This window comes from Fistularia commersonii, chromosome 20 (assembly GCF_037954325.1).
Source record: "Fistularia commersonii isolate RoL2024-O1a breed Wild chromosome 20, RoL_Fcom_v1.0, whole genome shotgun sequence".
In the NCBI taxonomy this organism is placed as follows: domain Eukaryota; kingdom Metazoa; phylum Chordata; class Actinopteri; order Syngnathiformes; family Fistulariidae; genus Fistularia; species Fistularia commersonii.
Window position 1 is genome coordinate 13,783,682 of NC_141303.1, and position 22,841 is coordinate 13,806,522.

At 40.2% G+C, this 22,841-nt stretch overlaps 1 protein-coding gene across 2 annotated transcripts in view; it reads left to right on the forward strand.

The window, feature by feature from the left end:
* The first annotated feature begins 10,302 nt into the window (after positions 1-10,302).
* map3k5 (mitogen-activated protein kinase kinase kinase 5) overlaps positions 10,303-22,841 on the forward strand; it is a 65,772-nt gene continuing 53,233 nt past the window's right edge. Inside the window, exon 1 of one of the 2 annotated variants that reach the window (XM_086166919.1) lies at positions 10,303-11,091. In XM_086166919.1, coding sequence (XP_086023045.1) covers positions 10,671-11,091 — 421 coding nt within the window. In that variant the 5' untranslated portion in view covers positions 10,303-10,670. The remainder of the gene's footprint in view (positions 11,092-22,841) is intronic. The other variant, XM_086166918.1, reaches the window with a different exon arrangement.

Sequence of the window (22,841 nt, forward strand, 5' to 3'; positions counted from 1 at the left end):
CTAGAACACCTATGGCGTATCTATTTAGAGAATAATAAAACCTATTCCAATGCCACTCCTTTGTCATATTGTTGCATTTTCATGTAGTGATGTATACATAGATAGGCAGATAGATGACTATGATGACGAGATAGACTATGTTTTTATACACACACACACACATACACACACACACATACACACACGCACACACACACACACACACACACACACACACACACACACACACACATATATATATTCATTTATTTATTTATATGTCACTATATTTGATGCAGCCTCAGGACGCCATGGGCAGGTGTCTCCTTAAGCAGCCTCTGGGGGGCAAAGACCAGTGTCTCCCAGAGCCGGTCGCAAGCCCGGATAAATGGAGAGGGTTGTGTCAGGAAGGGTATCCGGCGTAAAACTTTTGCCAAAACCAAACAGTATGGCTTCATGTCTAGAAAGAGTACTACAGATGCGGTTTTTGCTTTGAGAATGCTAACAGAGAAGTACAGAGAAGGCCAGAGGGAGCTGCATTGTGTTTTTGTAGACCTAGAAAAAGCATATAACAGGGTGTCAAGAGAGGAGCTCTGGTATTGTGTGAGGAAATCTGGATTGGTAGAGAAGTATGTTTGACTGGTGCAGGACATGTATGCTAGCTGTGAGACAGTGGCGCGGTGTGCTGTAGGTGTAACAAAGAAGTTCAATGTTGAGGTGGGACTCCATCAGGGATCTCCTCTGAGCCCCTTCTTGTTTGCAGTGGTGATGGACAGGCTGACAGATGAGGTTAGACATGAATCTCCATGGTTCATGTTTGCAGATGACATTATGATCTGTAGTGAGAGCAGGGGACAGGTTGAGGAAAATCTAGAGAGGTGGAGGTATGCTCTGGAAAGGAAAGGAATGAAAGTTAGTTGCAGCAAGACAGAGTATATGTGTGTGAATGAGAGGAACTCGGCTGGAACGGTGAGGCTACAGAGAGTGGAGATCAAGACGTTGGAGGATTTCAGGTACTTGGGGTCAACGACCAACGGAGAGTGTGGAAAAGATGTAAAGAGACAGGTTGAAGCAGGTTGGAATGGGTGGGGAAAAGTGTCAGGGGTACGATGTAATAGAAGACTATCGGCCAGAATGAAAGGAAAGGTGTACAAGACAGTGGTGAGACCAGCAATGCTGTATGGTCTAGAAACACTTACAATGACAAAAAGACAGGAGGCAGAACTAGAGGTCACAGAAATGAAGATGCTAAGGTTCTCTTTGGGAGTGGCCAGGATGGATAGGATCAGGAATGAGTCTATCAGAGGAACAGCACATGTTAGATGTTTTAGTGAGAAGGTCAGAGAAGCCAGACGGAGATGGTTTGGTCATGTACAGAGGAGGGATAGTGAATATATTGGTAGACGGATGCCGGAATTGGAGCTGCCAGGCAGGAGGTCTACAGGAAGACCAAGGAGAAGATTTATGGACGTAGTGAGAGAGGATATGAAGGTAGTTGGTCTGAGAGAGGAGGATAGAGAGAATAGGGTTAGATGGAGAAAGTTGACTTGCTGTGGCGACACCTGAAGGGAAAAGCCGAAAGGAGAAGAGGAAGATATATCGCTATATTTATCTTGATGTATATGTGTGTGTGTGTCTATGTATGTATGTACATATATATATGATCTTAGTATTTATTTCATACTTAATTATCTTAATTACCGTTTTATTCTTTTAGTGACCTAACAGTGTAAGACATTTGTATTGCATCAGTTACATAGACATCAGCTGTGTAACAGCTTTAACCTGCATAAGGGTAGAGAAATGTACCAATTTAATGGATCGTGAAGAACCAGATATGTCTCCCCTGATCAACAAATGTTTGATCATTATTTCTGTCTGAATACTGCTTTGAGGAGTCAATTTCAACCATTAATGGAGGCAAAAGTGTCCTGAGACACACATTGATCATAGATGTGCTGAATGTGCACGCATATTCCTCATGTTGTGGGACAGGTGTTTTGTTAAAACTGTCATTTTGTTAAAATGGCTATTATTTCTCATGTAGAGAAAAAGCAGACCCTCTTTGGCTGACGTGAAGACGCCGGCACATCGTATTTCACACACAGGATCAATAGGGAGTGGCATAGTATGGAACAACGGCAGTTTATAAGTGATGACCACTTAAAGGCGTTGGTCGAAACTAGTTTCTTATCTAAAGCGGTTGGCCAAGCCACTGTTCCTTCAAACTGTCCAGATTTAAAAATAAAGAAATAATAAAAATCAAAAAATTCTGAGGAGAGATCAGCAGTAATCCATCACAACTCTACATTCTGAGCGTGGGAAAACAAACCTCTGACACGAACTGAGAATTTACCACTGATTCAATTCCTGTTTACAACAAACACCTGTATTAGAATTAATCCAAGTTGAAGGAATTTCAAGCAAATTCAAAAAGCGAGCATGACAAAAAGATAATCTAAATGCTTTTTATTACGCTTTAAGTTTGTAGTTTAAGTAGTAAGTAGACTAGTCTAAATATAAATTATGTGGTTAAAGAGATACATCAACCTGATATCAGCAACAATATAGTACTTCGGCTTAGTCACCGAAAAGCACAGCTCACTATTGAAATTTGTTATTATATCATATATATAACAGTAATGTACTTGTATTTTCCTTGAACACAATTATATGATTATAATGATAATTGAAGCCTTTTCACCAGTGACCAAGTGATGATACTATGAATTATCCTTTTTAATGAATAAATCAAAGTCATAGATGCCAAACATAAAATCTCGGGCTAATATGCTTGTTAAAATGCTGCTTCGCTTGATACAATGCTGCAGAAATTAGCACAACTCAAATTAATTCGGAAAGATGAATTCTAGGGTTGTGCATGGGTGCACGCAAAGCGCTGGAACCAAGCACTGGGGTGAAGAAAATCAATGCGGAGAAGAGGAAGAAGAAAAAGGCGGTTGGTATCTTGGACAGCGGCGAGCAAGGCGGTTCCACTACATCCACGCTTCTACAAACACAGCCGTTAAAGGTTAAATGACAGTTCAGCCAACATAACGGAAAGTAAAAAAAAGCCGATCTGCTCCATTCAGGGACAAAAACAAACTTTATGCCATCAACTTTTATCAAGAAATTGGACGGGGTTGGAAATATTACATCTGAGATGTAATTTAAGATTTAAGATGTATGTTTTGTTTTTGCCACCTTATGCATCCTCATGAAGTTGCTCATATCAGTCCAGATGTCTATAGAACCGTGAATATTTGAAATCATACGGAAAACCATAAAGTGTGTGTTATTTCTTCACATTCACTGACTTGACCATCTTGACTACCATCACACTAACCCAACACCTGTGGACATCTTGCCAAGGGCGTCGGGCCACGTCTGGGCTTTCATTTTTCTCAGACAATGAGCAGAATCCCTTCTCCTCCCTCCAAACTCTCCATCATTATTGACTGAGAATTATTGATCAGGACACGGGCCTGATTAGAGCCTATTAGTCAAACTCTTTCAGCAGATTTGGAAAGAGCAGTAGGCTGATAGAGTCATGGAGAAGGCAACTGATTTGTATTTTCTAGAAACTCCAGTGTAGTAGATTTATGTAGATTGGACAACAGAAAAACAAGTGCTTGCCCAGCCCATTCCTCAAGGAGCGACTGCCACAGAATCAACATTAGTTCAAGAAAGCCAAGGTTCCAGGTGAAATCTCCAACATTTGAAGTTAGAGTGCACAACAGCTGCCACACTTAATTTTTTTTTCTTTGCTTTTTTTGATGTTTCGCCCGAGGCCTATCCTACTAAAGAGAAGTAATTTGGCTTATCTTATCCCAGAGACCTAGCAGCTGCTTTTTATTCTTTTTTGTGGGGTCTTTTTTTTCTCATTTAGTCCAACAAAGATTGTCCTCATAGATTGACCTTCTCTGTGCCTGCAGGCCGTTGCCCTCATGCCAGTAACTAGATAACACACTCTATCAGAGATTTGAGAAAATCATTGGGAAAGCAGTGGGGCTGATAGTGGCATCAATCCTAACCTGACACCAGGCTGGGTCAACCATTTATCTCTCCACACTGCCTCTGGTCACAACAGCGGCCATCTTGCTCTGCTACATCCTTCTTTAATAACCTTGGCCATGTCTCTTTGCAGACGGAGAGGATAAGGCATCACGGTACTCCTCGCACCTCTCGCCTGATCGCCGCCGCTTTGTTTGCATTTTACCCGTGAAATACCGATTAGGCACATTCATGTGTATCAAATGGGCCGGACTCTAATAAAAGCGCTCCGGCTTGCAAGCAAACATGAAATGTGTCTAATAAGGGGGGGCGAAAGCTCACAAACTAGTTAGCATCGAAGTTAATGTTGACTCCGCTGTCATTAATTCCCCATGGTGTTTGACTTAAATGCCTCTATATTGGTGGAGCCGGAGATTCCCAGAGGCCTCCTAGCGATGAGATCGTTGTTTTTCACTTACCAACAATGAATTTATGATCAGAGAGCTGCGAGGCTTTTTAAAAAATGCCCCGCAGGATCATTACAGACCCTGTGTGTGGGCGCGCACGGCCGTATATGAGGGCGTGTGTACGTGTGTGTTTGACACCAATGAGGCCGGGCAGAGCAGCAGTGTGTCCGCGACTCATCTTGATGCTCTGTGGCACAGCCAGGATGAGTGGGGAGGTTAAATGGGGCGTCATCAATCTCAATGAAGTGCAATTATTTTCTCACTTATTAATCATTGCGGGCTAATAGCTAGTGGCAAAGCTGGGTCTGCCATTTGTCAAACTTAGCAGATTTCTGTAATTTTGTTTCCCCGTTTGCCCCTAATGTTTGTGTGGGCTTTGGCAGATATCTATAGAAGGATGCAATAAGTCTATGCCTCCAAGTATCTATCGCCTACCTGGACCGGAGAACTAACTGAACTTCTCGCTTTTTCTCCGTGTGAGTGATTCTTTCCATTTTGTAGCTGAGTGACTATTTCATGGTCTGTGGCAGAGCAGAATGAAAGGCTTTATTTGCAGGGTGCGGCACGGAGCGCTTATTGATGGCTAACTGCGCCCCGACCTCTCCGAAGTTGACTCATTACACCACACTGTAGGTTGTTTGTGGGCTAATTCTAAAAGATGTGCGAGCTTTGTTGGCTGTTGTGGTAACTCCGATGGAAAAATGAACCAAAAGGTTTCCACGAGTGGGAAACGCAGATTCAATCTGGCACAGCAACAAGACATTTACAAGGAAGGTCATTATCTAGCTGGAACGATGCCTAATCAGATCATGATTAAAGGTGGACTTGCACACCAGACTTGAGAGAAAACGAGATATCCCGCAGAGTTTCAGCATTTAAGCTTCACAAATCCAAATGATACTGTGTAAAATTGATTGAACAGTACTAAGAGGCACTTTGAATTCATCACTTCATTTCATTGCTCAGAAAGTCATTGGTTTGAGGAGCGCTGGGGGATTTACTCAGCAAGTACAATAAGTTACTTCAGACTCCTTAAAAGTTAAACTGCTCTTTAACTTATTACTCTGAATCAAAAGTTCATAGATGCTTTATTTTTTTTTTTTTTTGGACAGAAAGCTAGACTTAACTTGATATCCAGTAATCGATTGTGATTAAGGGTGCATTATTTTTGATCGGAAGTCTTGAAATGTGTTTTAATATGAGACGTCTGCCTCTTGCATTTCTGTCCGTGGCCGCCTCAGTGTTGAAGTGCTTGTGGAACAGTTACCTAATATGTGATGTTACATTTTTAAATATTTTTTTTAAGAGGGTTAGACTTTAACAGCAACAGATAAAACTGCCAACAAATCGAAGAAGGAAAATTCAATTGGAGCAGTTTCGACTGATATACCGTGACATAAATAAATAAGAGTAAATGAAGTAATTTCCTTAAGTTCAACATAACTTTGGTATTTAATTCTAAATTATTCTCATTTAATTAAACTCAATCCATTTTGAGCTCCCTTACGGACACCTGGAGCATCTGGTGATTTATCAGTTTTTTATGCATTTACTCAGATTTGTACAGCACATAACGCCTTCGACATTAATGACTACAGCTAGAAAATCAGTGTTAATTAAATTATTCATTATTCTACTTGAAAGACACAGGGGAGATGTTGTGCTGTGATTTTCAGAAATGAAATATATAAAAGTAAAAATTATTAGAGGTAGCACATTTCAATAATCACTTTTTTGAAAATAATACATTTCGTAAATTACCTGAAATGAGTAAGAAATTACTTTTTTGCTAATTTTCCTGTTCATGTGTATGTCTATCATTATGGTAGATTGTTAATCTCTAAATGCATTCATAGCTTTAGTATTTTTTTCCTGAATATCCTGATAAGTTTAAGTCTGAGCAAATTCACTTTTTGTTTGTGTTTGCTTGTTTTTGGAATAAAAGAAAATGCCATCATGGACCAATAAAATTCATGAAAGGTTAGGTGAATGAAAATCCAGGGTAAAGCTCTAAAAATATAAGATGATATAATCTGCATAGCTATAGTGTGTGTGTAGGTACATACGCATTTTTGTTCATGTATGGTTTGGTAATTGATTCATAACCAGTGTTAAGTCTATGAGTGTAGAAATAAATACATTTACTATAAGAAGACATTGAGCATAATTGCCTCACTACCGCCAATATAAAATGGACAAACAGTTTCCATATTGTCCCTCCATTCATAAAGAAATATTGTATTTTGAATTCACTGTTTTTTTTCTCACCACGAGGGAAATTTATGCTTTAGAAAAACTATTTTAAATTGCAGAAACACAGTCAGTAGTCTTTGCACTCTGGTGCACGTTGGGTATGAGGAGCTCTTTACTGCAGTATCCAATGAAAATCTGTCTGCCAGTGTCAAGAATCTCTCTGAGGCTCCTCAGCAGGATGCAGAGGATCAGCAGCTCAGCAGCTCTGTGAACCAGATGTTTCTAGATGTGTCGGCCCGATGACATCTGATTATCAGTGTTTGTATTTTTTTTCTTCAGACAGGATAGGGGATGTGGGAATAAAGACAGAAGGTCATAAAATAAATGGTAAGAAAAAAAAAAACAACTGGATTAAATATTTTCTGAATCCAATAAAAATGAGATGCATGACAGGCGTACCTATGGCATGGGGCGATGCCATGGTAATCAGTTGGCACAGTAGCTTCAAGATAAATAATAATTGTAGCGTTTTAGTCAGAGAAACACCCTGGTGATGGTAAAATGTCTGTTCAATAAGCAATAGCTGTTGTTGGCCACACACGAGCCTGCAATAACTAACTGTTCCTGCTCAATTCCAGGTAAAAAAACAAAACAAAACAGAATTTATTGCACCCCAAACCACACCCACGTAATTCCCAGCAACCCCAAAATCACACAGAAAACAAGCATCAACATAAACCCCAACATTCATGACTTGCTATAATATGTATAAATATAAATCATCAGAGCGTAGAGATTGTGAAATTTCAGCCCCGTGGATATGTTTGGTTAGCAGTCAAGACTTTTTGGTTTTACCTACTGGTGACAGAGCCATGTGTCAACACATGTGTGGTCAATGTTGGCCATCTAGTGGCGGGAAAGTGAAATGCTGCGTAATGTTCAATCAACAAATCCTTTAGCTGTTTATACGATCCACTACCACAGAGGTGACAAACTCCTTTTCACGGAGGGGCGCATCAGCATCATGCCCTCAAAGGGCCACATGGAACAGAATAAATGGAACAAAATGTAATGTAAAATAAATGTAACTATTCCTTAATATTAAATAACTCTGAATTTATGACTCATCCAAAACGTTCCTGCATTCCCATGCCTTCCATCTGCATCAACTTTTCTCTTCCTGGATTTTTAAAGAGCGTTTGTATTTCTCAGTTCCACTTGTTGAAAATGGCATCGATGTGGATACACTGCGATCTAATGGCGGGATGCCGTCACTTAGCGGGTAACATGATCGGCACGGGTTGTGGGAAATGTAGTTTATGTCAACGCACGCGCATGACATGTTTATTTTAAGACGTTCAGACCTTTTTTAAGACGTTTTTGTCGGCCACATAAAATGACGTGACGGGCCACATTTGGCCCGCGGGCCTCGAGTTTTACAAATGTGCTCTACCATGTTCCTTCAAACTGTGGGTTGCTCCTCTGGTGTAGCAAAGTGTTTCAACAAAAGTAACTGGTCTATTTAAATTATGTGAAGGAATATGCTATATATTCAAATGCACTGTGGGCAGAAAAGTAAGAATTTCATTGTACAGGGAAACGCGTTTCCACACTGCACATATGACAATAAACAGTTTGAATCTTTGAATATACAACTTGCTGATGGAGGAGGGGAGAATTAAATTCATTTTTTACAATAAACAAATTCCTCCACCTGACCGGATATGTTTCATCTTTTCTGTGTTTTTATAGTGTAACGAGTCACGGATGTTGGGGTTTATGTTGATAATTGTTGTCTGTGTGATTTTGGGGGTGCAAGGAATCCTGTTTTTTTGTTTTTTAACCTGGAATTGAGCAGGAAAAGTTAGTTGTATTGCACACCTGTGTGGCACGACTGTGGCAAGCAACAGCTATTGCTTATTTAACGGACGTTTTACCGTCAACCAGGTGTTTTTCTCTGACTCCTTACTTGACGGGATGAAGTACGTTTGTGATAATGGTCAGAGATTGTTCAGAATTCTGGGAAAATCAAATTTTGAGGAAAAAAATCGCAATTTTCTTAACACTTCCAGAGTGTGTGTTGTGACCCCACAAGGACCAATGAAATTCTTAGGAAATAGAGGTTGAGCCTATTTTATTTTTCTCAGAGGTTCTGCAAAATCATGAGTAATTTATCTCAACTTAAACAAAAAATGCTAAAATATCTAGATACAATCGATAATTTTGGAAATAAAAAAAAGACAATAAGAAACAGTACAACTAAAACGAGCGAGAAATTTTAAGATATCTCACCAGCATGTAACCATAAACTTAATAAGATTCAAAAATTGCAAATTTTTGCAAGAAATTGTGTTTGCAAAAACCTGCAAAAGATCATTTGAAAACAAGCAAGAAATGTTTCCAACATTTCCAAATTATTTTTGAAAAACCTGAACTAAACCAACATTTATATTTTAGGTGCACGGACCAGAAAAGTTCTTACTCTATGTTCTGCTTTATAAAAACGCTATTAAATGTCTTTTAACCATCATCATGGTTGCATTTATGATGCTGATAATAACTGATACTGTAACGTTGATACTATTTACATGACATAATCACATGAAGCAAAAAAAAAAACATCTTCCTCCTGCATATACATTTATTTATTATATAGGCTTTCAAAGATAACTATCATCTGTGCATATCATTTTCTTTTTGTGTTTTCTAGTTGAACCGATCGGTGTAAAAACGACTTATTAACCCAGATACATACACTGCTCAAAAAAATAAAGGGAACACTTAAAAAACACATCCTCGATCTAAATGAATGAAATATTCTTATGAAATACTTTGCTCTTTACACAGTTGAATGTGCTGACAACAAAATCACACAAAAATTATCAATGGAAATCAATTGTATCAACCCATGGAGGTCCGGATTAGGAATCACACTCAAAATTAAAGTGTAAAAACAAACTCCAGGCTGATCCAACTTTGATGTAATGTCCTTAAAACAAGTCAAAATGAATCTGTGTTGCTTCCTGAGTGGACACTATGATTTCACACAAGTGTGATTGACTTGGAGTTACATTGTGTTGTTCAAGTGTTCCCTTTATTTTTTTGAGCAGTATATTTTCTGTGCGCTTTATTGTAATATCATAATTTGGCCACTAGATGTCCCCATGAGAGCGGAGGAAATAGTATAAAACAGTTTCCGCGTGTACTGATCGTCTCGATATGTTTACAGCAGAAACACAAATCCCAAAACTTCGTTGTGTCTGGTTTAGTTGCAGGTGCAAACAACTAATGCAATAAATACGTACGGATTCTTCATCTCCGTTCATGAAGCTGATGATCGATCTGGGGAAGAAGAATGCATGACGTAATGCAATTCAGAAACAGCATTGTTAAAACCTCCACCTTTAAAAATTGTATTTATTTTGAAGATTAGCGAGCTAGAGGAAATCCCCTCCTGTTTCACGTAATTCCAAACTCTGTCAGATGTACCGCGGTGGGTTCAATTGCCTGGGGATTTTTTTTTTTCAATTTTTTTTTTTTTAATTTTGTTGTTTGTTTTCAAGTGAACTGTTCCTTTCAGAGCCTTGGCGTGTGGTCATCACGTCCCCTCCCAGATAACTCCTCGTTTGACTCTCCGCCCAGCGCCTGAGTCGAAGATAACACTTAAAAAAACAGGGCAGGGTTTAGTGTACTTGAACGCAACACCGATGTGTGTTTACTTTCTGCTTCGGACGCAGCTTGGACGCATATAACCGCTTCTTCGATTGCGTTCAACTCTCGACCCCTGCTTCGCATTTCCACGAGTGTGTTCGTGTGTGTGTGTGTGTGACGTCGCTGGATTATTCTAAAAAAAAAAAAACCCGGTTCGCTAGCGAACATGCAGCATGCCGTGCGGTCGCTTCCCGGTCCCTGACGGACTGTTTACCCGGATCGGAACGACCGGCTCCATCGGGTGACCGCCGTGCGTAAGGTTTAGCCCCGTCCATGGAGTTCGTCTTCTTCCAAGCTTAAAAAAAAAGGCAGCGTTGTCTACTCAAGATGAGTCAAGAGCAGGATGGGATATCCTTACCCGTGCCTTGTTTTGGAGCTTGTCCTGCCAGGGAGCCTCCGGCCGGGGGGAGCGGCAGCACCGGCGGCGGGGGCGCATCTTGCATCCCCGCGGCCGGGACTTTCTGGCAGGACTCCGTCGTGCAGGGCGGGGGGCTCAGCCCGGCCGCCGGGAGCTTCCCGATGGACGGCGGCGGCGGTTTGCTCACAACTGGAAAGTCGTGCAAAAACAGGCCGGTGACCGTCGCTTATGTGGTGAACAGCGAGGTGAACCAGCAGAGCAGCGCGGAAAGCATGGCTCTGCAGTGTCTGAAGGACGCCTGCGACACCGTGGGCAGCAAGCTGGAAACCGTGCACTTTGGGAAACTGGATTTTGGCGAGACGACGGTGTTGGACCGCTTCTACAACGCGGGTGAGTGTGCACGGCACTTTCCCCCGGCTGAGAGGAAAGCTGACAGAATGTGTCAAGTTGTTGTGCAGCTAAGCAACCGGGAAATGACAAAAAAAAAAAAAAAAAAAAATGTCCAAAATTTATTTCAGTCTGAGAGTTTTTGTGTAAATCAGTCAAACTTGACTGGCATGGCACTGGAATGCTTTCTACTTTCATACGCCGTTCAAAGGGGTCAAAGGTCACGTCTTTGCTGCATCACCCTTTTCTAAGATAGTAAGTTTGTTGGGGTTGTTCCGGGCGCTTCAGGCTCTTGACACTCCAACTTTGCATGTCAGGGCTTGATGCTGCAGGTTAGTTCCACTCTGTTTGTTTGCGACTGAAGCGGATAACTATTTGTGCCGGAGAGCCGGCTCGCAGAGGCTCTAATTTTCTCCACAGATGTGACGTTGATTGTTTTACACTCGCCACGACCGTGCACAGTTTGCTCCATTGTGCGCCTCCAGTATTGTGCCGGAGTGTCATGGGTTGAGCCATGAGGTTAGACTTTCCACTGGAATCTGCAAGCAGTAGAAACAAACGTGAATCCTCTGGCTGCAAGCACTTTCCCCTTATTTCCTTGTAGTGTCTGGTAGTAGCTAGCCAACTGTTCTACTGGAAATATATAAACATTTGAAAAAAAAAAAAAAAAACTCTTCGGAAAGCAGACCTTTCAGAAGTTGCGGTCAAATAAAAAGCAGCTGTAATATGAAGGGCTGGCCGGTGCATTGCTGAGCCTGATGTTTTGTGTGCCCATACATTAAAGTATTAAAGTGCAACTCTTTGTTTCTGAAACTTGGATAGTGACAACATATTCATCTGTACTGATTATAGTGTCGATAATCTCTGCTCGACTGTATATTTCAGTGAAAAGCTGAAAAACAGGATCAAGTGATTCTTTTTTGATGTGTTGTTCAATTATGAGCATTTCACAGTTCAGTTTGACTAAAATATCCTTGTATGACGTCAATGTAACTGATGTTGGTAGAGGGATATTGATCACCCCATATGAAATGCAAATCCCTAGGTTGAATGGAAATTGAAGCAAAAACAGATGGTATCATGACCAACATTTTTTTTTTAATCGGCGCAAAAGCCAGTAAGTAGTCCCCATACTTATGTTTGTTTGTGATATTTCAAACTCAAATTATAAGCTGTAATAACACTACAGGTCCTCCTCTTTTCTTTCCATTTGGTCATCCTTGTTGAAAAAACAATTGCACTCATAATTCACAGCGCTCAAATGCACTCATTGCTCCTCTGCGAACCATCCAGGGTTAAAGGCTGAAAGGATCTATGCTGTGACTCGTGCAGAATCACATGCAAGCAAACCTGTACTCGTCGTTTCTTTCGCTATCGTGTGGATGAATATTGGCTTATCATGCATCTTGACCGAGACCGCTCTCTCTTTAGCTCAAGTGCGCTAGTAGTGTCCCATTCCCATGGTTTTTTTTAATTTTCAAAGTTCAATTCTGTAATTCTTCCAGAGTTTTCATTCAAAAAGTGGTCTTGCAGTCATTCAAAGTGACCTCAAGCCTGGTTCTTTGCCTAATCAGTTTTTCTCTTTATTGTGGCCATCGCATTATGGGTTTGGCATCCTATTTTACCCGGTGTGTGTGAAAAATGTAACCGAGTATGATCCCTCCACTTGGTAAAGGACTATGTTTGTTGTTGGGTTTTTTTTTGATGTGTTGTAACATTGCCCGTAATCTCCTTGTATGTGACCTTTTTATTGTGATGAATGCTGGACAGAGCCTTTTGAGAGGGGCAGGTGTTGTGCTCCTCTGCAACCTTAATAGCCTTAAAGTGGCAGTCAAGTGCCTTCGCTGCTTTGGTTAAAAGTCAAGGCTAAAAGACAAAATCACGCCATTGCCACCACAGCTCACAAGGTTCTCACTCAATCTAATAGAATTTATCAATACTATATATGTACTACTATATATTTGAATAGAAACCCCATTTTTTAACTCTTATGTTAGTCTCTATCTATGTCCACAACCCACAAGGTGAGTGGTTACAGGAGTTCTTCTTATGTCCATTCATTTCTTTTAAGTTTGGTAAATTCTTGGCGATTCTTAGATAATTGCGATGAGGTCTATGGTGTTTGTTGGATATTTGTAAGTAACTACTCATTGGTTAAAGTGCAGTTTCCTGCAAATAGCTTATTCAAGTTTCAAACTACAGACCACAAAATGTAATCATATCAGCTAAATTTGCAAAGTAGTGTCAATGTTTTTCCTTGACAGTGATCAATGTTTTTTGTCTCTTGACACCAGATCAATGTATCATGATATCACAATGAAAAAAACAATAAAATTCACAATGTCGTCCCCCATGTAGAAAATTTTCCATTTGTAGTTATCAATATTTGTATCTATTAGTTTTAGATAAAATTGATTTCTCTGTGTCAGAAAATTGTTTGTTTTCGCCCCTAAAGTTTTGAAATGCTACTCAAATGCCAAATGAAGCCTTTGGCTTTGGTTGTAAACTGAAGTCCAAATTATATCAGGTATATTTGCACTTTTACGCAATTTATAATAGACAACATGACTATCAAAGTAATTTAACACTCAGATATCTGTGATGGTTGGACTCTTCTCAAAATGAGTGCCCCTTGATTTTTATAATGACATATTGATCTCACTTGGGAAACACATATTTCACATCTCATACTGTTGGGGCTGATATCAGTTTGTCATCTAAGTTAATACCAAGGGCACAGACAGTACGTGCACACACACACTCCCGTTAAAAGTATCTCCCGTGAATGTGAAAAGGCACCAAGACCCATTTTGAATATGATACCTGGAAAAAAGAGTAATACAAAGGACTAAGTGAAATGTCAAATTCCAAAAATGTACATAAACATGTGATAATTTGATCAGGCATGCAGACTTTGCAGTGCTAAAGTTACATTGATTTTATGTTTTGATGTTATTATTGTCACACGTCTGGGAATATGCAACCTGTATTTGCAAGTGGGGGTCTTCTGCATAACTGTGGTATGCAGAGATTGCAGAGTGGTGAATCATTGCACTGGGCTACTTTGTAATTTGCGTGGGAACTTTAGGTATTTTTAAAATGTTCCTTTGTTCCAAACCGCTCAGCCATTTTTGTAAATTTGATTCGATCCTCAGCTCTTAGCTCAAAGCGTATGATTTTTATTTGCCTGCAGTGACCCTGTTACTGTAACTGTTAACTTGTCATTATCGCAGGCAGAGCTGTCAACCCTGTGGTGGATGTCCTTTCCCACCCAGCGTCAGCAATGCCCAGTGGCAATTCACAGCTTCTAGTTGACGGTGCCTCGGGATTCGGCAGCATGAGACCTTACACTCCACTTCCTGAAATCCTATCAGCTGGCCCTCCGCTAAGTTGTTTATCCTCCTTCCTATTTACTCGGCATGCTTGGCTGCTTGTCAGGTTAGAGAGCACAAGGTCAGAAGGAATTAGCCCACAGGCCAGTCACTGGCGCCTAAGGAATTGTGCCCCTTAAGTAGAATATGAGTGGTATTGGAGTCCAAATAAAGGCCAAATCATCGTTGTAGAAATTCCGGTTACGGTGGACATGAATCATGAATAAATCATTTTCGAATGTCAGTATCATATTTCTCCTGGTTTTGTGCTTCGTCAATAATATACCATCGGCAGTTATAAAGCAGAAATGCTAAAATGTGGCTATATGGCAAAGTTCAAAATGAGCATTACGATGAATAGCAGTTGTTGTAAGTACATTTTACACCCATGTAAACTCAAGGATAAATATTTTCTGGCAAGTGGTGAATCAAAGTGTGCCTCTGGTCTTATCTTGTGGTCATTTTAGGACAGAGATATTTACCCAGCTCTTTAGAAAGCAATAAGAAGGTGGGAGCGCTGACTGAAATCTGTAACCGTAATAAAGAATTAAGCCGACTTCATATTCTTCATGTGCGGAACATCAAATGAGGAGCTGCTTAATTATGAGAGGAAATAAATTTAGCTGCCTTTATAATGCTCGTGTCACATACTTAATATTTTTTTCCTACCTGTCGCAAGTTCTGTCAGAGTATTTTAGTGCACTTCACTGTGAAAGGGTACAAAACGATCTCAGCCACACATTTATGCAATGGTTTTTGTCACAGATGCCGCTTGTATTGTGTTAAATTAGCACACAAAACGAGGGCCACGTTTAAATCTGCATGGCTGATTGGGGTAGCAATGGGTGGTGACATAGTCCATTTTATGTCATGGGGTTCTGCAGACCATCTGCCCTTCCCTGTGCTAATTTTAAAAAAATGCAATTGCTCTGTTCCAGCAGATTTGCTTCAAAAATTAAGATTCTGCAATGGCCCATGTCACACACCTTCACCAAGTACTGTTGAAAATTGTCCTTTTATGTAATGCCACAGACAAGGTGAGTGTCAGATGAAATTAACTTTTATGGAATTCAATGGTATTACAAAGATTGTTTCAAAATGTTCTTTGTTGTTTCTCTGTTGTTATCAGTGCACAAACAAACCTACAAAGCCTACTTGTTCTGTCACTGTAAAAATAATGTCCCACGGAAAAACATTTCAAGTAAACAAGGTTTTTAGCAGAATTTTCTGCAAACGAAGTATCGAAATGAAGTATTTGTGCACATTAGCATACTGAAACTCTTACAAAAAATCCCCTTGCACCTCTCCTTAAAGGGGCAAATAGTCAAAAGCGGTACCTTCAAAAAACAGTAACAGAGCAGTTTTGAGTACCTGCTTTGAAATACAATAATATTCTAATATTGGCTATTGTTTTTTTGGCCTTGTTCATTCTGATGAATGAGAGGGTAACGTATGCACTTAACTTCCTCATCTGATTTTAAACCAAAATGTGTTTGAGCATTTTTGTCTTCTGTGTTAAGGTTACCAACTTTGCCCTGATCTGCGCAGTTTTATGCGTCTGACTCGCAGCATACTGGTCTGACCCAGTGTGTTTGTCAGCTGAGGATGAATTCACATTCTGTTCCCAGCTTCCCCCGGCCTTTGGGGCTTAGGCACAGCAGTTTGTGAAATAGCACAGTGTGAAAATGAAACAAAGTAGAGCAGAGGTATAAAAAGAAGCCAGCTACCAGGAGAACAGCTGGCAGGCTAGTCTCATTTCCTGCATCGTGGTGTTTTTCCGGCTTGTGGTTGTTTTCTTTCGAACACGCCTGTGCCTAAAAATAAAGGGAGCATTAGTTTCTCTCATGGTGAAGGCATCAACATGACTGAATAACCATTGTCTCGAGTTTCCCATGAAATCTGTAAGGGGAGGAGGGGTGACAGAAAATGCACATTCGAAAGACTTCTGTCATGTTTTGTTGTCTTTTCGTTTGACATTTTGACCTCTCGTGCAGCTTGTCCAAGTTCAGAATATGACCTGCCTGTATGACCTTTTCCAGGAATATGTTCCACTCTTATTTTTTTTTCTCCAGGTTTCATTTTTTGAGATTTAAGTGCTTTTGCCTGCTTTAGGCCAGTTCTTTGTAAATAACTAAAGCCACTATCGAACTGCATTTTCTGGCTTATTTTAAAATTCTGCATCACAAGGAGGATGTAGGTCATGGCATATTGTGTGGTATTTGTATTTACATGGTGTTTGAATGGGGTAAAATTCTTCAGAAATACTAAAATAAAATATACCATAATTTCCAGACTATTGACCGCACCGGCTAGCCGATCGCTATCTCGGGCTTCCTCCTGCGCACTAAAACCGTCAAAGTCATCTTCTTCGTTGTCGGAGTTGAACAGACTCAGAATTTCCCGGTCATTTCATCGGTCCGATGTGACGAGGATAAACGTTTTAGCGGCGTGAAGCCTGTTAGCGTCCCCCACCCAAAGTCCATATATTAGCCGCATCGTTGTTTACGTGAAAAAAGTCGCGGCTTATCGTCCGGAAATTACGGTAGTTATGAATATGCACTTTCTCTGCACAGGGTCAAACTTCATATTGTTGTTCTCTTAGCTTAGTCCACCATTTCATATCAAATTCCCACCGACTCCTCTTCTGGTCTTAGCTGTCGACGGGCATTTCACTGCCTCCAGTTCATCTAAAATTGTTCAATATTTATTAGGTTCACTTTGACTGTAATGAAGAACCACAACAAGTAGAGTTGATGCGGTGTAATTACAGCTCGGCTCAAACGCGGCCCCAAAGGAGTAGAACAAGTGCAGAAGTACAAACTCTAATTTGCTGTCTGTAATGTACTATGATACATAACATAGCAGCTATGTTTTCAAGAAGCTGATTGGACATGAATTTCTGTTGGCACACATCTCCTCAAACTGACATCTTACCATGGTGGAGGGGTTTGCATGTCCCAGTGATCCGATGATCTCAGTGGTTGGGAACTTTGTGCCCTTTGTAAGTTCACCCAACACAAATATATCCTAGGTGATGAGAGAAGTCCAACTCAGAAGACCCCGTGATGAAATAGACAAATGGACTTTGTTTTCCCTTACCCAGATGTGGGGCCAATGGAGCCGGACCTGACTTGCTGATGAGCGCCTGGTAACCAGGCGTGGACCCAAGAGGTGTGCAGGATCGAGAGATTCTGGCTAGATTTTAGTTAGACTCTCCTCGGCACACAGCCCCTCCGGTCCTTGGAGGGGGTACGAGAGAGCCCTCCTGCTAAGGACTCCCTTGTTCTACTGGGGGACTTGACTGTTACATAAGCAATGACCATGGGACCTGGAAGGGCTTGATTTTGAGGACCAGCTGCCCTGATTTAAAAAGGAGCTGTGTTTTGTTTCTTAAATTTCTGTACACGTCATATAATAAACACCAGGTTCAAGCTTAAGGGTGTCCCTATTGGCACTTGGCACCAGGACAGCCGAGGCTGCAGTTTGCTCATCAACTTTCTAGTTATTTAATTAGACTCGCAGCTGCAGTTTTTGGACACTCGGCCAAAGAGAGGGGCACATCTGTCAACTGATCACCACCTGTTGTTGAGTTTGCTTGAATTGTTTGGAAGGATGCCGGTTTGGCCCAAACATATTGTAAAGGGCTGTTGTCGACACCTGGAATAGTCCCCTATCAGAAAGTGCTTAAATTCCCACCTCCGTCAGGACTTCAACCAAATTCTGGGGAAGGCGGAGGGCAATTGAGTCAGAGTGGGCCTTGTTCTGTGCCTGTATCGTTGAGATGGCCAACCGGAGTTGTAGCCACAAATTGGTTGGTGCCTGTTGTGTCAATAACCTCTGAACCCATCGATTAATATCAAGAGTGAGGAGTGTCGTCAAGCTGAAGAAGAAGTCCCATCGGACCTTTTTGGCCAATGGCGCTCCAGGGGCAGCTGACAGGTACTGGCAAGCCAAAGGCAGAATCAGAGGTTGCCGAAGCAGAAAAACTTGGCAGTGTAAGAAATTCGATGAGGCTTTCGGACAGCTTTGAGGAGATCCTGGTTCATCACCCTCTGGCTCAGGAATGGGGAAGGGGTGCACTGTCAACACTGTTTATAGTCAGGATTAGGTGCTGCTGACCTCTACTCAAGTCATTGCAGGTTGATGGGGGAATACTTCCCCCCTCGACCAACTAGACCCCTAATTTATGGTATAAGACGGATGGATATTTTGGCCCATAACGTCATATTTTTTTAAACTGCATCCAGACATGTGCGAGACAGATTTACATAACATACCATGCACAGCTGTTGGCATGTGTGAAAATCATTTGGGCTTTACACGTTTCTGCCAAGACTTTGTACCCGTTATGCAAACAATGAATGTAATAGCCAGCAAAGTTGGAAATATGCCAGCAAAAGTTGAGTCAATTTATAACTGATTGTTCTCAATAAAACCTGTCAGGGTGTCTTCAATTCGGACTTAAGTTCTAGTCTCTTGCTAGTGTTAACTCACATGTTACTCTAACTTGACAGATAGAAACAACTCGTGGAACCAAAGTGGGAAAACTCCCTGCCTCCGTTGTAGAAGCACTGCAACTGACCCGTGTTGTTTCTTGAAATTTTGCTTCTAATTTCAGACATTTTTGGAAACCTTCAAGGTTTTCTTTTATTGGGGAGAGAAAGTCTTCTTGACAGTTTCCAGTGGAGCTCAGAGACAGTGAATCCACTGTCCCGCTATTCAGCACGGGAAGCGATCCAGGGAAATTTATGCTGAACTCTGCTCCACTAACATAAACTTCAAACAAGCGTCCTTCACCAGTGATAAATAGTAACTCCAATGTTGGTAGATCGAATGCCAATCAAAGTCTGTCACCCAACCTTTCCTAGGGCACTTGCCAGTTAATTGAAATACAGTAGCCCCTTGCTATATTGCAGTTCTCCTTCGTGGTCTATATGTTTCGTGGTACAATTTTATATCGCAGATTTTTCACAGTACCTGGTTGTGTTGTTTTATTTATTAGAACAGCTCCCCCCCCCCCCCCCCCCCAAAAAAAAAACAAAAAAAAAACGCAGCTCAAATTAACTCCTCTTTGTCCTCTTTGTACTCGCACACAACCCACTCCCTCGCTCTTTCATCCAAACAATTTCACAGACTGTAGGAAATCGCAGAACTCCAAACATTACACTCAACATTACTGCAGGCTCACTAAAGTATTTTTATATATTTGTTATTTTTCCATTACTTTTATGGTAAAACAAGCATTTTCTATGGTGGCGACCAACCAGAGCATGGTGTTCTGTATTCCGAGCTATGATTGACCATATTATTATTCTCTGTATTTCCTGTGCATAGCATACATTCAGCATCTCTGTGCGATCTCTACTTGTGTAGGAGTATAGGAGGTGTTTAGAAGAGTTTGGGAAAGGACAGTAAGACTCTGGGGAGTCATTAAGCTTCTATCGAATTTTTAAATAGCAGAATAAAAATATGATCCCCACTTCATGGATTTTTGTTTTCTCACAACTGGTTCTGGAGCACAGCCACCAGAATAAATGAGGGACAACCGTACAGGGCAGCCAGTCTGAGATTTTGTTTATTTCTGACATACGAGTCCCCAAGCAGGTGCAGTCAACAATTTGCAAGCAATTGCAAGATGCAGCGAGCTAACCAGCAGGTTTACGTCTCAAATTATTTCTTTTAAAGAAAGGGTAAAACGTGAGTGCAGGAGGCGAATCAAGTAAGAAACCTTACCACTTCCGTGCACAATGGGAGGAAGATATTTTTTTTCCAATTTGTTGCATTCAAAGTGCATTTCCTTGATCTGTCAATCTACTTTCAGACCATTCATAAAACCTTTGACACGAAAGGTAAAGGAACTAAAATCACACGTTTTTCTCTGTTGATTTTAAAAGCGCAAGACCACCTACCAGCAGCTACTGTCTCTACTATGGTGCTAACAAGTCATCAGAGTAAGGGAACTACCAAAAATGTACTCTGTACAGCATTTTGAGTGTCTAGATCATTTCCACATGGTCATTTGAAAAGTAGCTCATGTTTTTCCACAAAAGACGCAGCCCCTTGAACAACTGTTGCACGCCTCTTCTTTGTTTCAAGGACGAAAAGCATCAATATTTATTGTGACTATCTGGATCTTTACTGAAGTGAACACTGAGAGACATTGACTTCTTATCAGGTTGTTCCTCAACTTGAGTCTTATCAAATTCAGTCTTATTCCAGAAGCATGAGACATATTATAATGTGGGGGTTGATGTCACTGTAATCTTTGTCTTCATCTAAAATTACGAGCTATAGAGGGCTGTTTGTTTCAAATGACCTATAGGCATTGAAAAGCTTCTCCAAATGTAATATTGATGGGGTCTCCTGCCGGCAGAGAAATTAGGCATCTTTTATTCATCAACCAATCTGAGCAGTCGAAATATTGACACTCGTTTGACTTATTTCTATAACGTGTCTGAGGAAGATATCCATCTATCTATATATATATGATATTATATATAATATAATATCATATATATATAACATATATATGTATATTTATGTATGTATGTGTGTGTATATATATAAATATATATACAGTATATATAATATTATAATATAATATATATACATATTTATGTATGTGTGTGTGTGTGTGTACACTGTATATATAACATATATTTATATATATATGATATATATATATATACAGGATATATATACTTCCTGTATATATATATTCCTGTGTGTGTATATATATATATATATATATATATATATACAGTATAGTATATATATATATAAGTATATATATAAATATACTTCCTGTATATATATACAGGAAGCAAGACACTAAATTTATTTAAAAAAATCAGCTAAAAATTGGATTTTTAAAGTAGTGAAGCAAGAAAGGTTTCTGAAATTATACATTTGCCTAACTGCTTCCCTGGCACTGGTGGACGGCATGCCTACTGCTCATGGTTCTTGCATGATGGGTTTAATTGCAGAGAATTCATTTTTCCCCACAGGGATTAATAAGCCAGTAAGCCAGTATCCATTTCGATTTCTTAATTTTTATCCAAATGAATCCTTATGCCCGAGAACCACAACAGATTTACGTTCCTTATCTGCTATAATTTTCCATACCTCAGCAGTCCTCTTGACATGTATCTTGAAAAAGGCCTTTGTGTGTCAGTTATTATTCCACCGTAGGCTGAGTTTGGACTTTTAATGACACAAAAGATGTCAAAGCATCCGATTAGTCTGCCCTTTGTGTGTAATCTCCGTGATGACTTTGACAGAAATGCATCATTGGTAGGAGCAACAAGTGGTTGCGTTTGCAGAAGTTAGTCCGTGTGAGGATTAAGATGTTCTTTCCCTCTTCTCCTCTTACCTCAGGCAAGGGAATTTAAGTAGCTTGCCTCTTCACTCAGCTGAAAAAAAAAAAAAAACTCTTGATGTCCTGTATCACCGCGTGTAGCCGACGGCAATAAAAATGTACTTTCTTTCCAAAGTTTGTGTGGATGGAGGGGGTGAGAATGAGCATCTCTGAGGTTGGCAACAAGTACTTGCTCCCCAGTCCAATTTGCATGTCCTCATGATAAGTGTACAGCCTCTTATCACCAACTGAAAACAGGCAACCTCTGATTGGATTGTCCCTGATGTGTTGGTTAGAAGACATGAAGCCACTGAATTAAGTTAAGCTGCACTATGCAAATCATTCTGGCCATGACGTAATGTAGTAACGCTACAGATGATTGTATTGCTGTTTTGATTCGTCCTTCAGCAATATAGTCTATTTGAATGGTGGGCAGATACATCCTTTTTCCACACGAGGGATTAATAAAGTATAAACTATTATTATGATTATTATTATTGTTAAATCAAGCCATTGAAAAAATCTCAGTTAGACAAGTCAAACTGGCCTGTTAATCACAAAAGAGTGAAAAAAACAGAAAGTGAAATTATATTTGTGTTCTCAATTCGAAGGGGGAAAAAACTGAAAAAGTTTACATTTCACCACTGAATTAAAAAAAAATGATCAGAAATTAAAAGTTATGAAGATATAAGAAATTATAATACACTAATCTTTTGGTTTACTGAAAATTACTTTCCTTGAAGTGTTTAATATTAAATTGCCAGAATGCTTAATATCCTGAAAAAAAAGTCCTTCCATAAATATTGGAAGTCTGATATTCTGTTAGTCCTCACCAAGCTGACTTTTAATTGTTGCATGTTATCATATGAATGTTTACCATTTAAACTAATCGACCTACTACTTCCATAAATCAAGGGTCAATTCCTTGATTTCTTTGTATTCAATTTAGCAAGGCCCATGCTTTTGTCATCCATTGCACAATCCCTAATAGAAGCAGTAATACCTGCATATAGTTATGGCATGTA